The sequence below is a fragment of the Pelophylax lessonae genome (assembly GCF_965119305.1).
Source record: "Pelophylax lessonae genome assembly, chromosome: 8".
In the NCBI taxonomy this organism is placed as follows: Eukaryota; Metazoa; Chordata; class Amphibia; order Anura; family Ranidae; genus Pelophylax; species Pelophylax lessonae.
In genome coordinates this window covers 87231308-87257712 of record NC_138775.1, presented here as the reverse complement: position 1 = coordinate 87257712, position 26405 = coordinate 87231308, and the positions used below count along the sequence as shown (strand labels likewise).

Below are 26405 nucleotides of genomic sequence, written 5' to 3'. Positions count from 1 at the left end.
TTTGTTTTGCAATATATTTTTTATTGAGCCAGTTAACAAGGCACTTATCATTCATATTTAAATGAAGTCACTTTGAAGTCCCCTTTGACTGAGAGATATGTAAGTTTATCATAGCCATGACGATTCGGGAAAGAGATTTCATGACCATCAGGAAGCTTCACATCAAACTTGTCACCATTGAACTTGACTGAGATCTGCAATGGAAATGAAGCTCTGAATTAATGAACTCTGCTTTACATAAAGAAATCAACCAATTAATCCACAGCCGATTGGCATAACTGTTCCATCAAAAATCGCCTCCCTCCCTTCTGCTCCTTTCTTTTCCTAGCCCCTCTTCACCTTATAAATGCAATGTATAAACATCTGAACATCCTGATAGGGAATGGGGCAGATTTTGACCACCTTTGAATGTGAAAACTTGTATGAATCTCTGCACCTTAGTTTTACAGAGTTTTTTTTAGAGACATTATGCCTTTATATATTTATTTAATTTTAAATGCACATTGTTTTGTAAATATAAAACTATTATATATTAGACCCAGTTCACACTACTCCGACTTGGGACATGACTTGTGCGACCTCAAGACGCCCCAAGTCGCTTGTCATTACAAATTCAATGTAAATGAATGAGAGCTGTCTTAATATGCACTACTGAAGTCGCTCCGACTTCAGAAAAGGTTCCTGTACTACTTCAAGGCGACCTCTATCCGACTTGTGCACATAGACTTCAATGGGAGTCGCCTCTAAGTCGGATCCTTATCTATTTTCAAGCGACTGTGATCAGACCTTGCAGGAAGAAGAAAAAGATTACCCAGGCATTCCCCACAGACAAAGTTGCCTATCATTTATGTCTCTTCAAAGTCTCTTCAAAAGTCTCTTCAAAGTCACGCTAAAGTCGCGCTAAAAAGTCGCTCCTTCATGGGGCGACTTTCTGGTCGCGGTAGTGTGAACCGGCTCTTAAACACATATTTATCATTTTGTTACTAGTATGTGACCTGCTTAAAAAAAAAAAAGCTGCCTGAAAAGTCTCAAAACATAGGACAGTCCTCCAACACATTTTACACCCCTGGTGCCCAAACTGCAGTCCTTTGGCCCTTTTGTGCAGCTCTTGGGGCCTCTGCAGACAGTAGTCTCTAGCAATCTCAAATAATGTATTTACACTCCTCCTAAAGCAAGCTTGTAGACTGACAATTTCATATGTTGCAGAGCTGCAGTCTTTGGCAGCTTTCTGTAGCATTACATTAACCGAATATTATGTATGGATGATTGGTGACATTGGGGGCAGAACTGAGGCCTCCTATATCATGTAGGTTGTCAGTGCTTTAGAGTCTTAAAGTGTAATGTGACCAGGCAATAGACAGTCAAGTGTGTATATGTTCTTAACAGGCAGTATATGATCTATACAACAAGCCCTTACTGACCTCTGTAGCTGCATGTACTGTGAACAAATGTATCTTTAAAGTTCACTTTATAAGCAATAAAGCTATAAACGCAGCTTCCTTTCTATAACTAAAGACTACGCAGCCTTTTAATCTCTAATGTAAACACATCGCAGGTGCTCTGTAAGGGGGGAGCAGAATGAGCTGAGCCACTGAGAGAACAACTTTATAGAAGTATGGCTTTGGGATTTTTCCAGATACATACTTACCTAGGTGGATGCAGCACTGGCCGATGCATCATCAGTCCCCTGGTGCCTCTGCACTGAGAACTGAGTGATTGAACACCGCTGATCACTCAGTTCTGACAGCTCCCCGAGCAGCTCTCTGCTCTGCCCCCTCCTCGCTCACTGCAGCACTAGGCTGTTGAGGGGTGGGGTGCTGCCGGCTCCGGCTATCAGCGGCTCGCTGAGAGGCTGAGCAGCCGGGTGTCAGATCCTGACTTACATTGTCGTGATGACGCGGTGCCTGGACCGACATCTGTGACATCAGCAGAGAGCAGACTTCAGCCCGCTCTCTGCTAAAAAAAACAGGTCACAGGAGTGCAAAACTAAGTGCACTCCTGTGATCCATAGGAGAAGTACAGCCAAATGAGCTTTGGGTATACTTCTCTTTTTAAGAAGATCTAACAGTAGAATTTTTATTTCACAGTTTTGTCCCTTAAGGATATTAGGAGTACCTCCCTCCCTTCCTGCACTCTTTGAAGGAGACAAATGATTGATAGCTGCAGCTTGTTTTGGCTGTGAACACTTTCCCAAAACAAGTAATGGCCAGAGGAATGCAGAGCGAGGGAGGGAAATGTCTGCCTATGCATTCCTCTTGTCGTTGCTTGGCTTGGGAAAGTGTTCAGACCCGAGACAATCTGCAGCTTGGAATAAACCTTATTTAACCAAGCTATGAATCAAAGCTGTTGTCGAATCGGCCACAGCAGGAAGAGAGGGGGCAGGTCACTACTCTAGTGTTGAAAGCACTTTGAAACATAGGGAGAAAGTACCACATATACTCTGTCCCATAGATCAGTGGTCCTCAACCCTGGCCTACAGGGCCCACTAACAGGCCAGGTTTGCAAGATAACTGAAATACATCCCAGGTGATATCATTTGCTGCTCAGTGATTGCAGTACTCTAGTCTGCATCTCCCCAAGGTAATACTTAAAATCTGGCCTGTTAGTGGGCCCTGAGGACCGGAGTTGAGGAACACTGCCATAGATGACAGAACTGAAAAAAAAAAAATTCTGACACTAGATCTTCTTTAAAGACCCTTGTGCTTCTGCTGAGGTGTGTAATTATTAATTTCACCAAAGTTTCTGCAGGTGCAGAGGTTAATTAGGGCTTATTTTAAACCTGATTGTTAGGTCTATGCAAATCTTTGAATAGCCAAAGTCTGAGGCCTATCTGCACCCATTTTTTTTATTTGGATAGAATGGGAAAGTGTTAAAACCTTTAGGTTTCATGTTAGCCTGTCAGGGCTGCTGTTCAAAATCATGGGGTCCCGTGCAGCCTTCCTGACAGGGCCCCCCAACCCAACCTACACCCCCCCCCCTAGTGTGCAACAAAACATTGGCACTGATTTTATCCCCCTACACCCTGAAAATGAAAAAAAAAAGTCCTACCTCCTGGGCCCCTCTGTTGACCTGATGGAGCCCAAGGAAATGTAATTTAAGCTCTGGTAAGTAAGTAGGAGCTGGGGTGTGGTATAGTAAAATCCATTTATTAATTTAGGCAGAAATGAACAATAAAGTTGCCAAAGGTCCCCTTTGTTTAACTGATGAGGCCTGGTCCCAGTACAACAGGACCAGTTGTACTGCCTTTTCAGCAGCCCTGATGCCTGTGATCCATTAGGAAGGTAACTTCTCACTTCCTGTTTTTTTGGCATAACTACAGGAAATGAGGAGATCAGATTCCAAAAGGACAGGCATGCAGACATAGCAATGAAAACACTGGCAGACGTTCTAACTCCTTCTCACCCTACTCAAATGTGTTCTAACTGTGACAAGAATTGAGGGGAAATCTTCTGAAGAAGGGCACAGACTGCAATAAAAACGTTCCCAGTCCATCCAAAATGAAATATTGCCTTATTATTCCATTATGCGGTATAAAACCACTGTATATTTATCTTTGGTGCACTTCATACTAGATTCCCTGTAACAGTGTTCTGTATCTGATAACAGTAATGGAATGCCCCGTGCAAGTAGAACCTGTCGCAATGTAATCTTTACAGAATAGTTCAATGTTTATTATAATGACATCCGTATTTGACTTTGTCAGATGACTTATCTCTGACCTCGTCATACTGACCTTTGCATCTGTCCCCGGTGTAAAACACATGTGTCCACTTCTTTCTTCTGAGTCCCAGTTGTTGCTTCTTTTGGAGTTGCATACAATTACATTTTCATTTAGGCGTGGGTTAAAATGTATACCTATATCACTGGGGTTCGCTCCCAAATTGAAGGAAAAGCTGTATGGACAAAGCAAGAACTCAGATACAGGGCATCAAAATCATAGATTATCAGTTACAACCAATCATAATCAAGCTGGCCATACACATTGGATAGTTTTCTGAAGTTTAGACAGTGTTGCAAATAAATGATTTCCTTTATTTTAGCCATTTGTGGACTCTGGGAGTGCAGCACACATCCCAAAATAACTTAATTGCAGTGCAAATGGCGTTTGCCTTATGCCCTATGGACTAAGACTGGGGATGTCATTAAAATTCCTGTGTGTAAAAGCAGGTGTCCAAATACTTTTGATAATATAGGTGTGTGCAGCCTTTTGCATTAGGGTGTATACCCCAAAGCTCAAAAACAGATTTGTGTGTGTGTATATATATATTATATATATACATACAGTACATACACACACTCTTATGGCAGAGCTGGTCAGTGGGAGGTCTTTCATATCTCCCTGCTGGCACAGTGAAAGAGAAGTGTGGTAGCACTTCTCTTATGGCAGAACTGGTCGGTGGGAGATATTTCCTATCTCCCCATAGGCACACAGAGCTAAAATTCTAATGTGCATGGGGTGGTTAGGGTGTGCCCAGGAACATCAAGCACACTCCCTGCGCATGCCTATGTCAGCAGATATTTAGTAAGCATACCATGCATCTTTAGTAAAATAATCACATTAATGGGGAAAAAAATAATAATACAGTAATCACAAATAAAAGGGAAGATTTAGACTAGTCCATCTCCGATTACTCAATTTGTTGGCGATCCTACACAATAATATATAGGAACCTGCAGATATGTGCAGTGCTTGTTTTAACTACAAGCAGCTTGTTTAGAGCCATTTGACATGAGTATTGTCAACATATTCATATAGGAGGCACAAGTGTACTACAGAATAATACTACATGAGACTTACTTCTTGGCATCATCTGTGAGTTTCCCCTTCAACTTTAGGCTTTCTCCAGATTTGAGCTCCAAGTTCACAATTTCAAATTTCTCCTGAAGAATTAATATAATGAAAAAAAAGTGATGGTTTAGGGGCCTTTTTTCATTTTTTTTGGGGGGGGTATAAGATAAATCTCAACATCTTGTTTTTAATGCAACAATTTTAAGAGCCACCATATCTTTATCAGAGGTTGTTATTTGTCACCAACTCTCTCACTAGTGTTTTCATGTACTGTCTTTTCTGTGTCCTAAAAGTGGCCATGGCTATTGAGTAGGTTTAAGGCCTTATGCACACTGGACGTTTTTTACAGCTGCTGTTTTTGGCTTCAGACATTTTTTTTCTGCAGCCATTAAACACTTAAGAACCAGCTGCCATGTATATGCTGCAGCAAAGTGGCACTATTGCGCGAAACGACGCACCTGTATGTTGTTTTGTTCAATAGCCACTGGATGGCGCCATCATGCCATGATTGGCTAGTGGGCATGTCAATCATCGGTTCCGGCGGACCCGATGTCCGTCGGCCACCCGCGATCAACCCCAGGAGAGGCAGAACAATGATCTGCCTATGTGAACAAGGCAGAACGCAATTCTGCAAGGGGTCAAGTTGGAAATCTTGTGTTCCTGCCAAACAGGAACCAGGATCTCTATCTTCCCCCCAATCAATGCAACACCCCCACAGTTAGAAATCAGCCCCTAGAGACACACTTAACCCATTGATTGTCCCTGATGTTATTGTTAACCCCTTTCCTGCCAGTGTCATTAGTACAGTAACAGTGCATTGTTTTTAGCACTGATCACTGTATTAGTGTCACTGGTCCCCAAAAAGTGTCAAAAGTGTCAGTTAGATGTCCGATTTGCCTGCCGCAATGTCACAGTCCCCCTAAAATTGCTGATCGCCGCCACGCCATTACTAGTAAAAAAATAAATAAATAAAAATTCAATAAATATATCCCATAGTTTGTTCACGATGTAACTTTTGCGCAAACCAATCAATATACGCCAACTGGGATTTATTTACAGAAAATATGTAGCAGAATACATGCAGTATTGGCCTAAATAAATGAAGAAATTTGATTTTTTTTTTTATTGGATGTGTTTTATAGCAGAAAGTAAAAAATATTGTTTTTTTTTTTTTTTCAAAATTGTCGCTCTTTTTTGTTTTGTTTTGTCAGTGCTCAGAACATACCCCGCACACTGCATCAAATTGTTCTGCATGGCTGTTGTTCCAGAAGGAAGCCTCTTCTAAAGATGATGCAAAAGAAAGCCCGCAAACCGTTTGCTGAAGACAGCCAGACTAAGGACATGGATTACTGGAACCATGTCCTGTGGTCTGATTAGACCAAGATAAACTTATTTGGTTCAGATGGTGTCAAGTGTGTGTGGCGGCAACCAAGTGAGGAGTACAAAGACAAGTGTGTCTTGCCTACAGACATACATGGTGGTGGGAGTGTCATGGTCTGGGGCTGCATGAGTGTTGCCGGCACTGGGGGAGCTACAGTTCATTGAGGGAACCATGAATGCCAACATCTACTGTGACATAATGAAGCAGAGCATGATCACCTCCCTTCGGAGACTGGGCCGCAGGGCAGTATTCCAACATGATAACGATCCCCAAACACACTTCCAAGATGACCACTGCCTTGCTAAAGGAGCTGAGGGTAAAGGTGATGGACTGGCCAAGCATGTCTCCAGACCTAAACCCTATTGAGCATCTGTGGGGCATCTTCAAATGGAAGGTGGAGGAGCGCAAGGTCTCTAAGATCCACCAGCTCTGGATTTCGTCATGGAGGAGTGGAAAAGGACTCTAGTGGCAACCTGTGAAGCTCTGGTGAACTCCATGCCCAAGACAGATAAGGCAGTGCTGGAAAATAATGGTGGCCACACAAAATATTGAAACTTTGGACCCAATTTCAACATTTTCACTTAGGGGTGTACTCACTTTTGTTGCCAGCATTAATGGCTGTGTGAGTTATTTTGAGGGGACAGCAAATTTACACTGCTATACAAGCTGTACATTCACTTTACATTGTAGTAAAGTGTCATTTCTTCAGTGTAGTCACATGAAAAGATATAATAAAATATTTACAAAAATGTGAGGGGTGTACTCACTTTTGTGAGATACTGTATAATTGTATGACAATTTAAAACAGATTATTGATATTAATTATAACTGATATTAATTATTTATTTATACTCTGTATTTCAAAGGCTGTTTTTTTTTTTTTTTTTTTTTTTTTTTTTTTTAACATAAAAATTGGACTAGAAGCTCCTCCTGCTTATGTTTCCTTGCAGACAGGCCAGGAAAGAGCTGGGTCATGTGACTGCTGTATATCGATTAGGAAAAGGGTAGTTCGATTTTTTTATTAACCACTTGCCGACCAGTCACGTTGACTGTACTGCAGCAAAGTGGTTAGTTATCGTCCAGCGACGTAGACCTACGTCCTCCCCCTTGTGTATTCAGTTACAGCGGGAGTCGGGCTCTTCCCCGATCGCCGGGGAATCGAGTGTGGAGATCCGCCCGCTTGTGTAAACAAAGCGGGCGGATCTCCTAAGTGACAGGCAGGGTCAGATTGCAGGGTTCAGCATAGCTGAACCTGCGATCTGTCCCTGTGTCACTCAGTCACCTCCCCCCACACACGTTAGTAAGCACCAGGCATACATTAACCCCTCCCTCTCCAGTAAAAATGAACCCCTTCCCTGCCAGTGTCATTTTTACAGTAACAGTGCATATGTATAGCACTGATTACTGCAGTAATATCACTGGTACCCCCAAAAGTGTCAAAAATGTCAGTCAAGGGTCCGATCTGTCTGCCGCAATGTCGCAGTCCCGCAAAAAAATCGCAGATCGCTGCCATTACTCGTTAAAGAAAATAAATGACATAAATCTTTCCCTTAGTTAGTAAACGCAATAACTTTTGCGCAAACCAATCAAAATACGCTTATTGCAATTTTTTTTACCAAAAATATGTAGCAGAAAACAAATTGGCCTAAAATGCTAAAAAAAATTTGATTTTTACATTTTTTTTGGGGGGGGGAATGTGAAAAATATTGTTATTTTTTCAAAATTGTTGCTATTTTTTGTTTATAACGCAAAAAGTAAAAATCGCACAGGTGATCAAATACCACCAAAAGAAAGCTCTGTTTGTGGGAAAAAAAGGACGTAAATTTAGTTTGGGTACGGCATTGCATGACAGCGCAATTGTCAGTTAAATTCGCACAGTGCCGAATCGCAAAAGTGGCCTGGACGTAAGACAGCAAAATCCTCCGGTGGTAAAGTGGTTAAAATACAATGATCAGTGTAGAGCCTGTGCCATCACCCACATACAGAAATAGAAAGGTCCATGTCAATTAAATGGTGATTGACAACCTCAGCCGTGAATGTTTCCTTGTGAGACGGAGGGGTGGGTCCTTCCCCTCTACTCAGGTCGTAGATTACACTCAACTCTTTGCAGTGTGAGATGTCAGATCCTCTCCCATTGACTTCTACTGATGAGTATTAGCTATTGATTTGTATGTTTTAGAAACTGGTAGAGAAGTGAGGACTGCAGGTAAACAGGTACAGCTTATGTAGGAGAATTTGCTTCATTTGAGGCTAGTCTCTTCAGTGGGTATAAGTAAGGGTTTGAAACCACTATAAGGCATGTGAGTATCTCTTTCTTCAATAAAATATTAAATATAATTCACATGAATACAGGGTAAAAGTCAAGTACTGTCTAGCCTTCCAATCTCATTGTTGATTACAGATACAAACATATTTTAAATATAATGATGGAGAAATTGGCTATTGAAGCAGCCTGTGTATTTCAAATTTTTTTTTTTTTTTTTGCTGTCACTTGATGCCAAAAATTAGTTTAGCAATGTGCACCGGGATCATCTGAAAATTAAAGTTTGGCTTTCATAGTATGTTTTATAATCTAGTTAAAGCTATTTATAGGATTTGCCAAACTAAATAATTAGCTGAAGTTTTCTTGGCTTGGATAACCATTTCAAAGAGGAAATGAAGGTATGCCTACTTTCACATCTGCTTTTTAACTTTGTCCTGAAACCTCTGGCAATAATCTTTAGAGACTTTACGAGAAAGAGATGCCCCAGGTCAAATCTATATCTCTCAAGAATTTCTGCAAACTTTTTTTGCAGACTCTTCCCTTTTCCTATTCAACTTTGACAACACTTATCAAGCCAATTGTGAAGTTCAAAAATTGTATTCAGTTATTCCAACCTGATCAGTCTGAGGCCAGATTAACATATACATGATGTGTTGGAAGGCTATTAAAATGAAGGGGTTGCCTTAAAGCTGTAGTAAACTCTACTACAGCTGTAAGAAAAAGTATGTGAACCCTTTGGAATGATATGGATTTCTGCACAAATTGGTCATACATTATGATCTGATCATCATCTAAGTCACAACAATAGACAATCACAGTCTGCCTAAACTAATAACACACAAAGAATGAAATGTTGCCATGTTTTATTGAACACACCATGTAAACATTCACAATGCAGGTGGAAAAAGTATGTGAACCCCCAGGGGTGTCAAACTCCATTTCATCGTGGGCCGCATCAGCATTATGGTTGCCCTCAAAGGGCCGGTTATATCTGTAGGATTAGATCTCCAGAGCACCCCATGTCCTGGGGGGACAAAGAGGAGCCTTTCTACAGCTGCACAGAGGAGTGCAGGATCTGGCAAAGGAGTTCTGTCCTCTCTGCTGTCGACTACAGAGACAAGGTGGGGGCAGAGACAAGGGGGGTGCTGCAGCTGCAGGAGAGGTGCGAGGGCCACATGAAATGGCCTGGGGGGCCGCATTCGGCCCGCGGGCCTTGTGTTTGACACCTGTGCCCTAGACTAATGACATCTCTAGGAGCTAATTGGAGTGAGATGTCAGCCAAATGGAATCCAATCAATGAGATGGGATTGGAGGTGTTGGTTACAGCTGCCCTGCCCTATAAAAAAAACACACACCAGTTCTGGGTTTGCTTTTCACAAGAAGCATTGCCTGATGTGAATGATGCCTCGCACAAAAGAGCTCTCAGAAGACCTATGATTAAGAATTGTTGACTTGCATAAAGCTGGAAAGGGTTGTAAAAGTGTCTCCAAAAGCCTTGCTGTTCATCAGTCCACGGTAAGACAAATTGTCTACAAATGGAGAAAGTTCAGCACTGCTGCTACTCTCCCTAGGAGTGGCCGTCCTGTAAAGATGACTGCAAGAGCACAGCACAGACTGCTCAATGAGGTGAAGAAGAATCCTAGAGTGTCAGCTAAAGACTTAAAAAAGTCACTGGCAAATGCTAACATCCCTGTTAGCGAATCTACAATACGTAAAACACCAAACAAGAATGAAAGGTGCAATATACTATGTATATCTCCCACGCCAATGGAAAAACCTATAATTTACAAGTTGATCTAATAAATATATAAATATTGAATATAAAAATAAATAAATAGTGAATTGCAGCTGCTATAGTAAAGTGTGAGTGCTCAAACGTGAAATAATCTATATAGCGCTTGCTTAAATTTCTAGAAAATTATATAATAATAAAAAACAGTCCTAACGCTGTTTAAGATATTCAAAAATTGTTAAAGTGCATATAAAGTGTAACAAAACCCCCGTGATCTAATATAAGTAGTATATCAAAAATTTAAATACTTTAAAGAGGAGTTCCGGGCACAAAAATCTATATTTTTTTTTTGTGCCCGTCCGCTAGTTCTGCATCACCTGAAAAGGAATTGGATAGTTAGGTTTTTTTTTTTTTAAACTCACCTTGTAATTGAAGATCGTAAATACTCACCTCAGGGTACTTCCTCCCTCAACGCCGTGGCTCCGCTGTCACTTCTTGCGCTGCGATGATTCCTGGGAGCTGATTGTCATCGCTCCCAGGAATCAATGCGACGGCACCGGCCCCGCTCGTCACTTCCGGGCGACGCATGCCCAGAAGCTGTTTAGGAATGCGGCGCCGCACCGGAAGTGACGAGCGGGGCCGGTGCAGGCGCATTCTGGGAGAAGAAGACGCGGAAGAAGACGCAGAAGAGGACCGCGCCGGCTTCAGCTGCCCACAAGAGAGATGGAAACGCTGTGGAAGAAATTTTATAAGTAAGTATTTCTTCTAAAAGGTAAGTGCGAACCGGGACAGATCAGAGGCTAGCCATTGTGGAATGTGCTAGCCCTGACTGTCCCGGGGGTATGTTTGTTAAAAAATGACTTCTGTGCCCGGAACTCCGCTTTAAGATATATATAAATTCATATCATTTCAAAGAATATTAACGGAAAAAACACAAGTTCATAAGCGGTGCATCAGGTATGTGAATACTCTCACAAATTTTCTATAAAGTTCATGTGCAAAAAAGTGACTTCTAGTGATGAAAGTTCAATTCAATAAGGGTGCACAGTGAATAGTGCTTGGTGCTTGATGATAGGTTTTCCACTTAAAGAGGTTGTAAACCCCCAACATTTTTTTTTTTTTGCCACCTGCAAGAGAAACACATAATGAGCTAGTATGCATCGCATACTAGCTCATTATGCAATACTTACCTTAGAACGAGCCCCCGCCGTGCTGTCCGCTTACCTACCCTTCCGGGATCGCGGCATCCGGCCATCTGATTGGCCGGAGCCACGGTGACGTCACTCCCGCGCACGCGCGCGGGAGCCGACTGTCACGGCACGGAGCTCTGAAGGAACGGCACGAGCGGCGTGACGTCACTGGCTGCATGTAAGGTAAATATCTCCTAAACGGTACATGTTTAGGAGATATTTACAGTACCTATAGGTAAGCCTTATCATAGGCTTACCTATAGGTACAAGTTACAGAGGAGGGTTTACTTCCTCTTTAATCCCTGGTATCACTCCTTATGCTCCACGTGACAGATAGAAGAATTTCTCACTCACCAGATCACTTGGGTCCTATGTGCCTTATGACACTAGGACCATAAGAGCTTGGGTGACCCCCAGGGCCGGGATACGTTCCCTCCAGATGGATACCTTCTCCTATAGCAACGCTCCTCCTGCTTATTCACCTCGGAACAAGGATAAATACAAAAGAAGGGGAAGGTCCAGATAGTGCAGTAACGTTTTTCAACTGCTTTTTTATTCCTTTTTACCTACATTTGGACCCTGTAATGGCTTGTTTTGATATTGTGCAATAAATTTACCTGTTGAAAAACGTTACTGCACTATCTGGACCTTCCCCTTTTGTATATATCCTTGTCGGAGGTGAAAAACAGGAGAAGCGTTGCTATAGAAGAAGGTATCCATCTGGAGGGAACGTATCCCAGCCCTGGGGGTCACCCAAGCTCTTATGGCCCTAGTGTCGTAAGGCACATAGGACCCAAGTGATCTGGTGAGTGAGAAATTCTTCTATCTGTCACGGTGGAGCATAAGGAGTGATACCAGGGATTAAGTGGAAAACCTATCACAAAGCACCAAGCACTATTCACTGTGCACTTTATTGAATTGAACGTTCATCATTAGAAGTCACTTTTTTTGCACATGAACTTTATGGAAAATTTGTGGGAGTATTTACATACCTCATGCACCGCTTATGAACTTGTGTTTTTTCCATTAAAATTCTTTGAATTTATATGAATTTATATGTCTTTAAGTATTTTAATTTTTGATATACTACTTATATTAGATCACGGGGGTTTTGTTACACTTTATATGCACTTTAACAATTTTTGAATATCTTAAACAGCGTTAGGACTGTCTTTCATTATTATATAATTTTCTTGAAATTTAAGCAAGCGCTATAGGTAATCCTATATAAATAGGTTACTTCACATTTGAGCACTAAACAAGAATGGATTTCATGGGTGGATACCACAGAGGAAGCCACTGCTGTCCAAACAAAACATTGCTGCACGTTTACAGTTTGCACAAGAGCACCTGGATGTTCCACAGCAGTACTGGCAAAATATTCTGTGGACAGATGAAACCAAAGTTGAGTTGTTTGGAAGAAACACACAACACTATGTGTGGCGAAAAAGAGGCACAGCACACCAACATCAAAACCTCATCCCAACTGTGAAGTATGGTGGTGGGGGCATTATGGTTTGGGGCTGCTTTGCTGCATCAGGGCCTGGACAGATTGCTATCATCGAAGGAAAAATGAATTCCCAAGTTTATCAAGACATTTTGCAGGAGAACTTAAGGCCATCTGTCTACCAGCTGAAGCTCAACAGAAGATGGGTGTTGCAACAGGACAATGACCCAAAGCATAGAAGTAAATCAACAACAGAATGGCTTAAACAGAAGAAAATACGCCTTCTGAAGTGGCCCAGTCAGAGTCCTGACCTCAACCCGATTGAGATGCTGTGGCATGACCTCAAGAAAGCGATTCACACCAGACATCTCAAGAATATTGCTGAACTGACACAGTTCTGTAAAGAGGAATTGGTCAAGAATTACTCCTGACCGTTGTGCACGTTGGATCTGCAACTACAGGAAACGTTTGGTTGAAGTTATTGCTGCCAAAGGAGGTTCAACCAGTTATTAAATCCAAGGGTTCACATACTTTTTCCAACTGCACTGTGAATGTTCACATGGTGTGTTCAATAAAAACATGGCAACATTTAATTCTTTGTGTGTTATTAGTTTAAGCAGACTGTGATTGTCTATTGTTGTGACTTAGATGATGATCAGATCACATTTTATGACCAATTTGTGCAGAAATCCATATCATTCCAAAGGGTTCACATACTTTTTTCTTGCAGCTGCATATTTTTAATGGCCCCCCTACAGGCTTGCACAATAATGTGCCGGTATACACCATATACTAGAACATTATTATAAACTTGCCTTTTAAATGGGGCCCTCTAGCAGTGCGCTTTCACCACTGTTGGGACTTTCTTCTTCACAGGTCTTCCTTCTGGGTTTGCACTCTCAGGTCATTTGAAGGGTGAGACCGCTTGATGTCACTCCCATGCATGCACATGGGAGTCACGACAACGGCACCGTTCTCTCTGCAGTGATGGCACACTCCGTGTGCCCTGACTGCACATGCGCTGATGACGTCACCAACTGCAGCTGCTGTGAAAATCTTCAAAATGGCACAAGAAAGTTACAGTGCCTACATGTAAGCCTCATCATAAGCTTACCTGTAGGTACAGGTTAATAACAAGACTTTACTATCACTTTAACACAAGTTCATGTGCAACAGAACACAAATATTGGCACACCACATTGGACCATACAAGTGTTAATAAAGCCTAAATGTTTCAGTGACAAAAAAAAAAAATCAGGCAAGGCAATGAGTCACATAAGTTGCAAAGGAAATTGCTGACAATATTCTGGTCACAAGCAGTGAATTGAATATCCCTTGTTTGTCATCATTGCAAGGAGTAACATTTTAATTTTCAGTCAGTTTTACAAAATCATAGTTGATGGCTAAAGGCTTGAAGGAATGCCAACCACTAACATTTCTGAGGTCAAATACCAGAGATGTAAAATGTATAGCCTTGGCCGGCAGCCCATAAAGGGCTCATTTATACTTGCTTCGACTTAACACACATTAAAGTGCCTAACGCTTCGACATGCTTTTTTTTTTTATGTGTTTTTTGCTGCTTCTGTGAAGCTTTAATAAAGCTTCACAGAAGCTGAGAATGCCCTGAGTGTTGATTTTCTATTTGTTTTAAAGGGGCCCAGTAGAACCCAAGCTCAGTAGTACCCCCAATCAGCAGATCCCCTGCTCATTAGTACCACTGTTCAGCAGATCCCCAGCTCATTGGTACCTTCGTTCATCAGATCCCCACATTATTAGTACCCTCATTCAGTAGATCCCCTGCTCAGTAGTATCCCCAGCTCTGCTGATGCCCCACTCAGTAATACCCCCAGCTCTGCTGATCCCCCACTCAATAGTAACCCCCAGCTTTGCTGATCCCCCACTCAATAGTAGTAACCCCCAGCTCTACTGCTCCTCCTCTCTCTCTCTGGTCCCCACATACCTCTCGCTAAATTGCACCTATGCTGCACACCACGTGTGACATTGCTAGTTTCTCTTGCTGCTGGTCTGCCAGCTCAGTCCTCTTTCTCCAGTCCCCGCTCACCTTCCACTATAGCATTCCCATGTTGCCCACCACGCGTGCCGTCTGCTAATTGCTCTGCTGCAGTCCAGACCCTGGTCACCTAGATGCTGCTCCAGATGTGACGCCTGTACCAGACAATTCCAGAATATATATACATGAACTGGAAGTGACTGCTGATTATGTCTTTCTGGTTTGTTTGTTGGTTTACAGTGCATCCTGGGATATCTCATACCTCTAAAAGAATGCAAAGCTAACTGAAAGCCTCTAAAAAGCTGCAGATGCTGTTAGCGAGTGCTGTCATAGACTTCTATAGAGGCTTTGGAGATGCTTTGAAGCACTAAGAAAGCAACATGGGTTATCATGTTTGAAAAAAGGTGAAGCGAAGCAAAGCAAATGCAAAGTTTGAATAGTACTGAAGCTAATCATTTTATTTAGTGACAGATGCTTTGATTGGCATTCAGAGAAAAGCTTGTCCAATGCCACAATTTAAAGCAAGTGTAAATTAGCTCTTAAGACTCTCAGCAGGAGATCGCACGCTGACTGCAGCTCAGGTCAGTGACTGGCAGAGCATAGATGAGGAGTGGAAGTGTTCCCAGTACAGGAGGAGTGGCAGCCATTTTGCTGGAGACCTAGAGAAATAGCAGGACTGGGATTGGTCGACATTCTAAGCAGCAAAGCTGAACCCCATCCACCAGGCATAAAGAGGGGCAGAGCTTCAGGGAATTAGAGAGAGAAAAGGGCAGTTGCTGGGTGAGAAGACTCATGCCGGCACACAATACAGGATCAGGCTAGAGGGGGGAGCCCCAGAGTGTTGTGTTATCTTTCACTTAGCCTCTAAAAAAGATGTGCCGGTGCAGTAGAATAGCCTAGAAGAAGAGTGATCTGTTCAACGGCCATCTTCGTCCAACTTGGGGCATACTTCCCTGAACAAGAATATCACACTGTACATCGCTCAGCCCGGTCCAGTCGTAACATATTTTAGCGTGCCATAGATTTTGAGAGGCTGCAGGCAGCAGGCCCGGGTGCTGCACCTGTACAATAAAATGCTAAAGTTGGACATACAGCGGCTAGACCCCCCTACTGCAAGTAGGCCATATAGGGTTCATTTTTTTTTCAGTCAGCCAGTGGTTTGAAGAAAAAAATTAGCTGGTTCTCACATCCACACATTCAATGCTATCCTTCCCTAATCCTTCCCGCTGTGCTATTTATTATATTCTGCCAGCAGGGAGCCTTCCCTGCCAGCAGAATACAATGATCAGTGTACAGAACCTTTAAGAAAGCCCACTGGGCGCTACGTGTGAGGTGGGCAGTGACGTAATTACGTGCAAAAAGGTAAATCAGCGCAATTAAATATAAAGTGGTGTAGTGTTAGGACCCATAATTTGGGACACATAAAGAAAATACAGCAGCTATATAAAACCTCCTTCACTAACGGGAGAAATAAACTATAAACAAATATGTATACAGTGCTATATAAAATCAAATAAAGTGACAATGTGCATCATATAAATCAATAAACTCGCTTAAAGTGCAATATATATTCCTCTTAAGTGCAATATATAATGTCCATAAAGTGCATTCAAAGTAAAGTGCATAAGAGTCCACTAAAATATAAATATAACCGTGGATTAGAATTCAATAAAGTGCTTGATAGATGTTTCATATAAAAGTGCAAGTGACACCACAACCGTTTAGCCACCAGATGGCCTCTCACCTCACTGAAGCATTAAACCAGCATTGAATCCTCAATAGGCCAGTAGAGGAAATGCCACTTCCTGAATCGATCTCTCACCATCCCATGGACATGATATGTGAATAAAGATAATGAGGCATCTAAGTGTACACTGCTATTATCCTTTAATTGATTCACATTCAAAGTAGAATTGCACTCACATGAATCAGCACAATGGGCTTGTGCAGACCGTACACGCCAAAAACAGTAGCTGTCGGGAGCCGTGCTGGTGGGTCGCTGCTCGTCCGTCCAGGTCTCCTAGCAAGCACTTTATTGAATTCTAATCCACGGTTATATTTATATTTTAGTGGACTCCTATGCACTTTACTTTGAATGCACTTTATGGACATTATATATTGCACTTAAGAGGAATATATATTGCACTTTAAGCAAGTTTATTGATTTATATGATGCACATTGTCACTTTATTTGATTTTATATAGCGCTGTATACATATTTGTTTATAGTGACGTAATTACGCTGGGACTAGGTGGAGCTGTTTATGCAGACTTGCAGAGGATTGTATTGTGAAATCCTTGTTTTTTTACTTCTGAAAGGTGAGTGGATTTTTATATGAAAATAAATACTTTTTTATTAGTGATTTGCACTGTGGTTCTTTCCTCTTGCCTCCTATGTGATTGACTCCACGCTGAGAGCCACGGATTTGGAGTATACAGCCAGTGGGAGCGGTGCCACTTATAACACTGCAAAGCATATATAGACCTCCTTTAATTAGTGAGGTCCATTCAAGCAGGTGAGAAGACACCCATAGGTGAAGGACACTGTGGTGATCAGAGGCAATTACTGAAGAGTTTCAGATGTATGGGACTGCAACCTTTTTTTTCACGGACATTGAATCATTTATTGATGGACTGTATTAGGGCTGGGCGATAAAACAATACCGATATGTATCGCGATAGTCCCGTGATCGATAGCAATAAAAGACTTTGTACGATAAAACGAAAAGTCCGCTCCGACGGGTTTAAGCTTTAAAAATGGCGCTGCCCGCCACGTCACCGCGCACGCGCCGCCGCCGCTCGGGAGAGGCCGGGAATAGCCGAAATTACACGAGCGGTGGCGGCGCGTGCGCAATGACGTGGCGGCGCCGGGCGGTGCCATTTTTAAAATGAAGGCGCCTCTGGAACAGGTAAGTGAAACAGCTTCACTACCTGCCATTATGCAGGGCTGCGGGCACACTACAAGGGATGCAGTGCTGCGGGCATGGTCTACCTGTACCATGCTAACAGCACTGCATCTCCTGTAGTATGCCCACAACCCCGGATCCTCTTGTACCATGCCAGTACCCTGCATTCTCCTGTACCATGCCAGTACCCTGCATTCTCCTGTACCATGCCAGTACCCTGCATTCTCCTGCACCATGCCAGTACCCTGCATTCTCCTGTACCATGCCAGTACCCTGCATTCTCCTGCACCATGCCAGTACCCTGCATTCTCCTGCACCATGCCAGTGCCCTGCATTCTCCTGCACCATGCCAGTACCCTGTTTTCTCCTGCACCATGCCAGTACCCTGCATTCTCCTGCACCATGCCAGTACCCTGCATTCTCCTGCACCATGCCAGTGCCCTGCATTCTCCTGCACCATGCCAGTGCCCTGCATTCTCCTGCACCATGCCAGTACCCTGCATTCTCCTGCACCATGCCAGTCACCCTGCATTCTCCTGCACCATCCGCCGCCCTGCATTCTCACCCTAGGGTCCTTATTTTAAATGGTTAATAAAAAATATCAATAATTATCGATATCTACCGATATGAAACACTGATATCGTGATACAGTTTTCAGCCATATCGCCCAGCCCTAGACTGTATATACATTCAAAAGAAAACATGGACTCACGTAAATGTATTTTATATAGATGATTTTTACACTGTTTTCAGATACTTATTTATGCACTATAATTTGAATGCACTTTATTGAAGGAGAGCGCCTCACTTTTTTGTGACTATATATATTTATTGCATTTTGTAGAGGTGGTTGAATGGATAGTGGTGCTAGCTGCTTCCTATAGTATATAGAGTTGAGTAATTGGTGGTTAATACACAGGGATAGCGCGGAAAGTTTTTTTAACATTTATTCATGATCAGTGTTGCCGACTATAGCCAGTGGCATTGATCGTTGCAGAAAAACCCAATGGGCTGGTTGCACACAAGTCGATCGATATGTGCTAGGCCATGCATGGATCAAAATTTGCCTGGTCCCTACAGATTGTGTGGCTTGGACAATAGAAAAGCAATGAAAGGCCTGGAGTTACAGTTCATAAAAATGACGTGTCATTAACTGCATTCTCCGCAGCCTCTTTATTGCAATGATAAGTAAATAAAAGAGTCACTATGATACCTTGTATAGACATAAATACGTGTACAAGAGATAAGGGTTCCCTACTAGCCACCTGCTATTTTGATATGTTGGAAAGTTTCTGTGATGGATGGCTTGGTCTCAAGGCAGGGGCAGACTTACAGGGGTCGCAGGAGTCACCATCGTGTGGACCCCCTGTATGCCTAGATAGGAGGAGCAGCAAGGGCAGCTGAGACCGAGCTCCCCGATCCTCAGCCGAACTGTAAATCGACACTGCGGGAACTGGTCACACTGTTTAGACCTAAGGCTCAATTCACATATAGGCATGTGTTTATATGTGTTTATATGTGTGTGCATATGTGTATGTATGTGTGTGTGTGTGCATGTATGTGTGCATATGTGTGTGCATGTATGTGCACATGTGTGTGTGTTTATAAGTGTATGTGTGTGCGCGCTTATATACGTGTATGCTGTATATATGTGTGTGTGTATTTATATATATATATATAAATATATATATATATATATATATATATATATATATACAGTGGGTACGGAAAGTATTCAGACCCCCTTAAATTTTTCACTCTTTGTTATATTTCAGCCATTTGCTAAAATCATTTAAGTTCATTCTTCTTCCTCATGAATGTACACATAGCACCCCATACTGACAGAAAAACACAGAATTGTTGACATTGTTGCAGATTTATTAAAAAAGAAAAACTGAAATATCACATGGTCCTAAGTATTCAGACCCTTTGCTGTGACACTCATATATTTAACTCAGGTGCTTTCCATTTCGTCTGATCATCCTTGAGATGGTTCTACACCTTCATTTGAGTCCAGCTGTGTTTGATTATACTGATTGGACTTGATTAGGAAAGCCACACACCTGTCTATATAAGACCTTCCAGATCACAATGCATGTCAGAGCAAATGAGAATCATGAGGTCAAAGGAACTGCCTGAAGTGCTCAGAGACAGAATTGTGGCAAGGCACAGATCTGGCCAAGGTTACAAAAAGATTTCTGCTGCACTTAAGGTTCCTAAGAGCACAGTGGCCTCCATAATCCTCAAATGTAATACGTTTGGGATGACCAGAACCCTTCCTAGAGCTGGCCGTCCGGCCAAACTGATCTATCGGGGGAGAAGAGCCTTGGTGAGAGAGGTAAAGAAGAACCCAAAGATCACTGTGGCTGAGCTCCAGAGATGCAGTCAGGAGATGGGAGAAAGTTGTAGAAAGTCAACCATCACTGCAGCCCTCCACCAGTCGGGGCTTTATGGCAGAGTGGCCCGACGGAAGCCTCTCCTCAGTGTAAGACACATGAAAGCCCGCATGGAGTTTGCTAAAAAAACACCTGAAGGACTCCAAGATGGTGAGAAATAAGATTCTCTGGTCTGATGAGACCAAAATAGAACTTTTTGGCCTTAATTCTAAGCGGTATGTGTGGAGAAAACCAGGCACTGCTCATCACCTGTCCAATACAGTCCCAACAGTGAAGCATGGTGGTGGCAGCATCATACTGTGGGGGTGTTTTTCAGCTGCAGGGACAGGACGACTGGTTGCAATCGAGGGAAAGATGAATGCGGCCAAGTACAGGGATATCCTGGACAAAAACCTTCTCCAGAGTGCTCTGGACCTCAGACTGGGCCGAAGGTTTACCTTCCAACAAGACAATGACCCTAAGCACACAGCTAAAATAACGAAGGAGTGGCTTCACAATAACTCCGTGACTGTTCTTGAATGGCCCAGCCAGAGCCCTGACTTAAACCCAATTGAGCATCTCTGGAGAGACCTAAAAATGGCTGTCCACCAACGTTTACCATCCAACCTGACAGAACTGGAGAGGATCTGCAAGGAGGAATGGCAGAGGATCCCCAAATCCAGGTGTGAAAGACTTGTTGCATCTTTCCCAAAAAGACTCCTGGCTGTATTAGATCAAAAGGGGGCTTCTACTAAATACTGAGCAAAGGGTCTGAATACTTAGGACCATGTGATATTTCAGTTTTTCTTTTTTAATAAATCTGCAACAATGTCAACAATTCTGTGTTTTTCTGTCAGTATGGGGTGCTATGTGTACATTCATGAGGAAGAAGAATGAACTTAAATGATTTTAGCAAATGGCTGCAATATAACAAAGAGTGAAAAATTTAAGGGGGTCTGAATACTTTCCGTACCCACTGTATATATATATATTTATGTGTGTGTGTGTGTGGGTGTGTGTGTGCTGATATATAGGAGTATGAACAGACCCCATATATGTGTACAATGAGAAGTGTTTTTTTTTTTTATGGCTTGTTCATAGTACCAGCAAGAAAAAGAGAGGCCCGGAGTAAAGGAGAGAAGAGACATGGACGGAGGGCCGGCATGACAGGGGTTAAAGGGGTTTGGGACAAGGAGGGGTTTTCAGCCCAGTTCGATAGAAAATATAAGTGGTGGGACTTTTAATTGCTGTTTTGGCCAGGAAGGGGTGGAGCTACAGGGAGAGGTCAAGCTAGGGACCTCAGGAAGTCTTCAGTTAGAGGAAAGCTTGGAGAATATTTGCCACCCTCCCTCCCATTTTCTTGTATTTTCTTGTATTTTCTTGTTTTTTCTGACTTTTGGTTTTGCGGCCCACCGCACTTGTTTTTGGTTTTTGTTTTAACAGAGGCTTTCTTCTTTTGGGGTGGTTCTTTGTCATGGCAGCAAGCGGGGTACAAGGTCCTGGTAGGTTAGTATGGTGCAAACCTATACTTGGTAGGGACCCGTCTGAGCTATGGCTCCCTGATGGTACAAATTTATACTTGGTAGGGACCCGTCTGAGGTACGGCTCCCAGTAGTTGGTATGTTGGTACCTGCGACTGGTTGTCTCCGAGCCAGTGCTGTGGCGGCTAGAGGCCTAATTAAGTCGGACGCAGGTACCTCCTTCTTTGATGCCTACCGGGACCTTGAGACTCCAGTAAAAAACTGGGTTTAACGTGTTATTTACCTGTTATGGCCATTTAACTCTAACCTGTGGTTATTTATAATGGAGGAGGAGAGCGATGGTCAGAGCAGAATGGCGACAAATCATCTTTAATCCCCTAGTCATGCCATTCCCCTTAAAAGCTCATATCGCTTTTCAGAGGCATTTGGCAGACACTAAAAAGGCAATATGTTGCCTCCTCTCCGCCTTTTTTAACCCCCATAAATGCATCATCACTATGCTGCAACTGCGTGCAATGCACACAGTTGTGGGGTTGTTGTAGTGCAGAAAGATTCATGTAAAAATGTGGAGCCGCACACAGATAAATGAAATCAAAAATAGGGTGTCTTTATTCTTCAAAATAATCCAGGACAAACAGACAGTGTGGGGAACAGAATATGTCCAAGGTAGACGCGTTTCACGGCACGAACGGCAGCTTACTCATTACCGTGGTAATGAGTAAGCGGCCGTTCGTGCCGTGAAACGCGTCTACCTTGGACATATTCTGTTCCCCACACTGTCTGTTTGTCCTGGATTATTTTGAAGAATAAAGACACCCTATTTTTGATTTCATTTATCTGTGTGCGGCTCCACATTTTTACATGAATCTTTCCGGACGGCGGATCTAGCCAGCACCAGATTGGACATACACCTGAGCGGCATTCCCAGCCCCTTCCCCCTTCATATGGATTGTTGTAGTGCAGCCCCATTCACCTGGGGGTATACCAGCCAATCACCCATGCGATCCGATTCCAGTATAAACCAAAAAATAAGGTCCTGCACCATTTTGGTGAAAATGCGATGCGATTTCAGCCATACATTTTGTATGGCTAAAATCGCATAGCACAGACATTGCATGTGATCTGCACAGCAATGCAGTGCTAATAACATGATGTCTGGCATCGCACTAGTGTGAACAGGCATTTAGACTTCCCTTCAACTATGTAGTGCAAAGGCCTGCCTGATTGCATACAAATGTATAGTGGTTAGGTTTGACCTCATATCATAGGCGGCTCTCTAATTAGGCAAATTAGGCGGTTGCCTAAGGCCTCGCACCGACAGGGGCCTCGCGGCAAGTGGCGGAGCAACAACATTTAGAAGGGCGCAGTCAGGGAAATCTCCTAAGTAAAAGATTGTTTTAAATCCTCGGATATAAAAGTTGCAGCGTGTGCTGCAGTCCCTTCACTGCGGCTGCCAGGTGTCTGTTGTCCACTGGGTGGCTAGGGGAAAAGGAGAGGGCCCCTGGGTGGCTAGGGGAAAAGGAGAGGGCCCCTGGGTAGCTAAGGGAAGAGGAGAGGGCCCTTGGGTGGCTGAAGGAGAGGGCACCTGGGTGGCTAAGGGAGGAGAAGGCCCCTGGGTGGCTGAAGGAGAAGTAGAGGGCCCCTGGGTGGCTGAGGGAAAAGGAGAGGGCCCCTGGGTGGCTGAGGGAAAAGGAGAGGGCCCCTGGGTGGCTGAGGGAGGAGGAGAGGGCCCCTGGGTGGCTGGGGGAGAAAATTCTAGAAACTGTGAATTCATAGTACAAAGGTTAAGGCTCTTAATATATGCAATTTATACAGTTAATTTATATTGCTTGAATTATTTTTCCCATTATGGGCCTGAGTGGGGCCTCATGTCCAAGTTTTGCCTTAGGCCTCATAAAGCCTAGAGCCGCCTCTGCCTCATATCATATGGTTTTGGTAAATCTAAAGGAAAATTGTACAAGAATATTGCATACTGTATGGCCAGCCTTAGGACACGACTTTACCTTAGTTTCAGTATAGCAGTGGGAGATGAATAATGCCGCCGGGGCTTTAAGTCAGATCTGAATACCTTGTTTCTGAGAGATTTATCCCCTTGTTGACAATTGCCTCATTCATTTGTAGTTCAGTTAAGGCCTTTGTCAACAAAGGGTTACATCTCATAGAAAGCATTAAAAACGCACACAAAACAAAATCCCAGATCTGTTTCCGAGGAGAGACTTAACCCCCTGAATTCAATGGAGCCAGTGAGGTGTTTGCCAACAAGGGGTTAAATCTCTCAGAAACAGATTTAATTGGTCGTGTGGCTGTAGTCTAGTGCTGGTCATACACTAAAGACTAGAAGAATTTAGTTTAAAAAATGTTTTCAGAATCTTGGTTTGATTATTTAATCTTTAGCGCCGGGTTCACATATGTGCGATGACAGACACCGCATGTGATTCTCAGCGCACTGCTCTGCAAATCACATGCGATGTCTGTGCGATGCATATTCAGCCATACAGATTGTATGGCTGAATTTGCATCACATTTGATCACAACTCGCACAGGACCTTTTTTTGGGTCCGTACCAGAATCAGATCGCATGGGTGTTCACACATTTGGGGTCCGATTCATGTCCAAACTGACAGTTCGCACTGCAATATGCAAACTGATCTGGGGGTGTCATTAACTTTGTATTGACACCCCCAGCGATATGGCAGTGTGAACTCCCTGCGAGTTGAATGCGATGCGGGAACCCGCAGTGGATTTGCAGGGTTCCTGCATTGCATATATGTGAACCGGGGCTTTTTTTTACAGTGAATGTTTTTTTATTTGGAAAAGTCTTTCTGTTTTAAAATCAAATCTTAAAAGCAAATGGAATAGTGAATGGGTTCACAACAGTTGCCAGAAGTTTACTGTAGTCTGTACTCCCACTGGGAAGATTTCCCCCCATTTCCTGTCCTTGTGACTACACAGGAAGTGAGGGGGATCTCTCCAACAGTGACACTTGCAGCAATACATGTTCCAGCTAAATATTGGCTGATTGGATGCAATCTCTGTTCATCTTCAAAATTTCCTGCAGATTGACTTTTGTCAAATGGAGCAGGGCCATCCACTGAGCGAATTTCAACTGGTTCCTCAGAAACTGACCGAAATGCACACAGTGTATAGTCTTCTTTCAGGCCCCGTTCATATCTGGTGTTTTGGGATTGCAGCGATTCCACCGGCAATCTCAAATCGCACTAAAAATTAGCAAAAATGGCAAAACACACCGTGTGTATGTGGGTGGCATTCATTTTTGCTGCAAATGCAGCGATTGCACATTCTAAGCTTATCCCCCAAAAACGCTATTTATTGGGTGACAATCACGCTCAAACCGCACAGCTTTTAGGTGCCATTAAAAATGAATGTGTGGAGCGTTTTGCCACTATTGCAATGCAATTTGGGATCGTAGGTAGAATCTGCCAGAGATCCCAAAACGTCAGATGTGAATGGGGCCTAAAAGAACAGATTTGACAGCTGTAGAACAGCATCAGCATGACTGAAGGTTCCTTTCCTGTCAATGGAATGTATAACTGCTGCTGTATAACTGCTGTAATACCAATGAGCTTTTGTGCCCCAAGTTGCACTATAATCCAAACCAATGATCCTGGCAGTACTAGAGTCATAGAAAGCCAGAAAGCTAGCAATTCAATTTTAGAAGCAGGCCAGGAATAGCAGCCTCCATATATCTGCCAGAACTGGGTCCAGCTATCTACAGTTCCTGACGTTTCCATTATGTGCATCATTCATAGGATGTATACGTTTGTATTTTGGGCTTAGTTCACACTTAGCTCGCTTAGTTCACCGTATCAGGTCCAAATTCAGTCAGATTTTTTGGCTGAATTTCGGACCTGAAATGGACCAGAAGACGCACAGGACCATTCTGCAGATCACTCCGCAGTCGTCCTGGAGCTTTGTGAACCGGCTCCATTAAGAGCTGGTCACAGTCTCCTGACATGTGACCAATATACACCAGTGTGAACCCAGCCTTATGCATGGAACTACATAAGAACTTCCCTAACAGCTACTATGATCACATAGCAGATATGTAAGAGGCACTTCAAAAAAAAAAAAAGACAACACTACAAATCATCATGGAAGTAGAATTGCCACCTCATCCCTTTAAACCAGGACACATATTTATTACACAGGTTCTGAGGCTAATATAATGCACATAAGGCACTGAGTTTAATTACCACCTTAATCAACCACAGAGCCAGTATAATTAATGTGTGTCCTGGTTTAATGGGATGAGGTGGCAACCCTACACGATGGAACATGTGTAAAGGATCCCTGTACTGAAAGAAATATGGAGATTGCTAGTGCTAAAAATAAACTTACAGACATGGTGGAGCACTGGTTGGCACAGGTTTTGGTGGAGCACTGGTTGGCACAGGTTTTGGTGGAGCACTGGTTGGCACAGGTTTTGGTGGAGCACTGGTTGGCACAGGTTTTGGTGGAGCACTGGTTGGCACAGGTTTTGGTGGAGCACTGGATAGCTGCACAAAGTGCCTCCTTACAGACTCGTACCCTTATATATATCCCGTCTATTAATTCCTTCTTAGGAAGTTACAGTTTAACCGATATTGATGTGGGTGCAGTCAGGACTTTGATCAGTGTCAGTTTCCTTTATCTCTGCAAACCTGACCATTTCTGGGGGTGGTACAAGCTGACTTGTCATGGAGCAATCATGTTTCGCAACAATAGTGATATCACCTAAATCTCCTTGAGATAGGAATCAATGAGAAATGCAAATGTTAAACAATTAGAAATGAAAAATGTGGTCTTGTCATTACAGCCACACTCCTTGAC

General features: G+C 43.0%; 1 protein-coding gene across 1 annotated transcript; it reads right to left on the bottom strand.

Moving 5' to 3' along the window:
• On the bottom strand, nucleotides 1-26080 carry LGALS2 (galectin 2). Its single transcript, XM_082264911.1, has 4 exons — nucleotides 25935-26080; nucleotides 4799-4881; nucleotides 3734-3893; nucleotides 1-194 (listed from the first exon to the last, which is right to left on the bottom strand). The coding sequence occupies exons 1-4, from the start codon at nucleotides 25938-25940 to the stop codon at nucleotides 48-50; spliced, it is 396 nt and encodes a 131-aa protein (XP_082121037.1). The 5' UTR covers nucleotides 25941-26080; the 3' UTR covers nucleotides 1-47.
• Nucleotides 26081-26405: the final 325 nt, after the last annotated feature.

What these genes read in the sequence shown, in the direction of transcription:
- LGALS2 (XM_082264911.1), bottom strand. An exon ending in CTCACAGATGATGCCAAGAA is followed by an intron (nt 3,894 to 4,798) that starts GTAAGTCTCATG and finishes TTGTCCATACAG; the next exon opens with CTTTTCCTTCAATTTGGGAG. An exon ending in CACCGGGGACAGATGCAAAG is followed by an intron (nt 195 to 3,733) that starts GTCAGTATGACG and finishes TTTCCATTGCAG; the next exon opens with ATCTCAGTCAAGTTCAATGG.